The sequence below is a fragment of the Montipora capricornis genome, chromosome 3 (assembly GCF_036669925.1).
Source record: "Montipora capricornis isolate CH-2021 chromosome 3, ASM3666992v2, whole genome shotgun sequence".
NCBI classification, from domain to species: domain Eukaryota; kingdom Metazoa; phylum Cnidaria; class Anthozoa; order Scleractinia; family Acroporidae; genus Montipora; species Montipora capricornis.
This window is the reverse complement of record NC_090885.1, coordinates 30,443,106-30,445,605: the sequence shown is the minus strand read 5'-3', so window position 1 is coordinate 30,445,605 and position 2,500 is coordinate 30,443,106. Positions and strand designations below refer to the sequence as shown.

The window sequence follows — 2,500 nt, the reverse complement described above, 5'->3', positions numbered from 1 at the left end:
TGCTTACCTGACGAGGTGTCATCGAACAGTTCCATCACCTTATCAAGTGCTCCTGCTGTGTTGGTACCACCGCCTGGAAAGCTGATCTGTGTGATCCTCTCAATCGCTGTAGAAGGATCCAAAAACTTGAAATTTACTGTGGCAGACGAGCTGAATGTGATTGCCGCGATCTTGGAATTCGAAGCGTATAGTGTCTCTAACGTGCGGTTAAGTGCCTCTTTTACTTTCTCAAATTCGCATCTGCCAGCTGACCCAGAGCCGTCTAAGACAATAACGACGTCTTGATTGAATCCGGTAGACCTCCGGCGTCGATCAACGACACCATTGTTGTCCATCAGTTCGATTGAAGGAATGTTGCGAAATTCTTGAAAGAAAAATATAATCGAAAAATGGAACGTAAGGTAATAATAATAATAATAATAATAATAATAATAATAATAATAACTTTATTTCTATAGCGGTATATACAAAAGCTCTATATCGCTTTACAAACTAATTAATATTTAACTAACAATAGCACTAAAAACAAAGATCAATTAAAAGCAAGTCTAAAAAGATAAGTTTTAATTCTGGACTTAATGACATCAACTTACCTACTTAATTTAATGTCCATGGGATTTTTATTCCAGTGTTTTGTGGCAGCAACAGAATTGTCCCTGTCCCAATAGCTCTTCAGGCGGAAATTCTGTACTTCTAATAAGTGCTTGCCAGCTGATCTAAGATTTCTTGTAGGGTTGTATGGGACTATAAGTTGACTTAGATACGGAGGCGCCAGATTATTGAGAGCATTAAAGGTTAACAATAATACTTTAAAGGTAAGTCGCTGCTCAATGGGTAACCAGTGTAGCTCCTTAAGAACGGGGCAAATGTGCGCAGCCCTAGGTTGCCCAGCTACAAGGCGAGCAGCGCAGTTTTGAACGCGCTGGCGGCTTCTGAATCATATACTTCGGTGACCCAAGGAGCAACCAGTTACAATTGTCAAGTCGACAGGTAACATAAGCATGGACGAAGGTCTTTGTGCTCTCAGAAGTCAGATACATTCTAATTTTCGTGATATTCCAAAGATGAAATAAAGCAGATTTACAAACGGAATTCACATGCTTATCCAGTGACAAGGTCTCATCGAGAACTACTCCTTTGTTCCAAGGTAAACGAGAGATCAACATGCATTTGTAAAGTTGGCGATGCCATCCGTTCAAAATTGATGAATCTCGAGGTTAAATTCATAGAGAACGATAACCATGACTATACATACCTATTGGGCTCAGGGACTCTTGATGATTACCAATAGTGAGAACGCTGCATCCCGAACGTTAAAACTTGCAAACTGTCCAGATTTTCTCTCCTTTTAAATGTTCTGACTAAACTTAAGCTTTTTCATACTGTAGTTGTTCAAACAAAAGCGTCTCAATAATATCCATGGACCAAAACATTCCAGACAGCTTCGAACTAAACTCGGCTTGCTTCTCATATCGTTCGTTTATGAAAGAACCCTCCGATTGGACACCGCAAGACAAGCGCAGATAAATTAGATACAAATTAAGTAATACTTACTTTGGTAATCTTCGTCATGTGGATCTTTGGGTAAAGTGGCGGCTGGTCGCAAAACGTTAGCTGAGCTTTGCTCGCTAAGGAAAAAAATCACACTAATCACGATGGCGAGTTGAACACCAAGTCGCGGCATCTTTGCTCCTTTGATCTGTGCGTACTCGACTGCGAGCTATCAATGACAAATATTCACATCGATCAACCTTTTTTACAGTGTATATAAGCAAATTTACTTCCGTTGTTGCTTCGATTTCTTAATGACAATAATTAGTTTTAACCCCTGCGCTCAGGTAAATATTCAACTCAGCTGGGTAACTGAGTTGTTCCTTTGTTGTCTGACTTCAGATGTACTTCCTGTGTTGGTTCAATTTCTTTAGGAGGGTATTCATTTCAAGTCACGCCCTTAGCTAACAAATTTTTCAACTTGAGCAGATACGAGGTGCCTCCTTGTTAACCTTCCCTAAACAGTCAATGCTTCAATGGTGTTCTTATGTTTCATTCTGTCTCTCTGTTACTGTATCCTCCGGAACTAAGTTCCTGTGTGACTGCAATTTGCCATCTTTCTGACCCTGGTGAATTTAGGTAAAGAATTGCCCTTGTTGGCTTTATTTCATTAACCTCAGCGGATTTGTTATTTTCCATTTCAGGCCTCTTTCAGTGCAGATTACTCATTATCAGCGGAATCTCAAGGAGTTGTATTACGTTTTGCTCAAGGAGTTGTTATCAATCTCGTTTGTCGATCGTGGCTCTGGGAACGAGAATCAGTTGTTATGCTCTGACTTTCGCTGCGTACACATTTTTGTTTGGAACTGAAGCATCAAAAGATATTCGTTTCAACCCTTGCCTTCGACGCCGTTGATGATTCCTGTTTTGACTCGAACGGGTTAGAAGTTCCCCTCTAGCTGTCACTGTTGTGAGTGTCTTCCGGTTCGATGGAATACGCGGAGTGTGG

At 40.6% G+C, this 2,500-nt stretch overlaps 1 protein-coding gene across 1 annotated transcript in view; it reads right to left on the bottom strand.

The window, feature by feature from the left end:
• Positions 1-2,430, bottom strand: part of LOC138042851 (cartilage matrix protein-like) — a 3,443-nt gene extending 1,013 nt beyond the window's left edge. The window contains exons 1-2 of the mRNA XM_068888882.1: positions 1,555-2,430; positions 8-364 (exon numbers count right to left, since the gene is read on the bottom strand). Of these exons, the coding sequence (XP_068744983.1) occupies positions 8-364; positions 1,555-1,684 (487 nt within the window). The 5' untranslated portion in view covers positions 1,685-2,430. The remainder of the gene's footprint in view (positions 1-7; positions 365-1,554) is intronic.
• Positions 2,431-2,500: the final 70 nt, after the last annotated feature.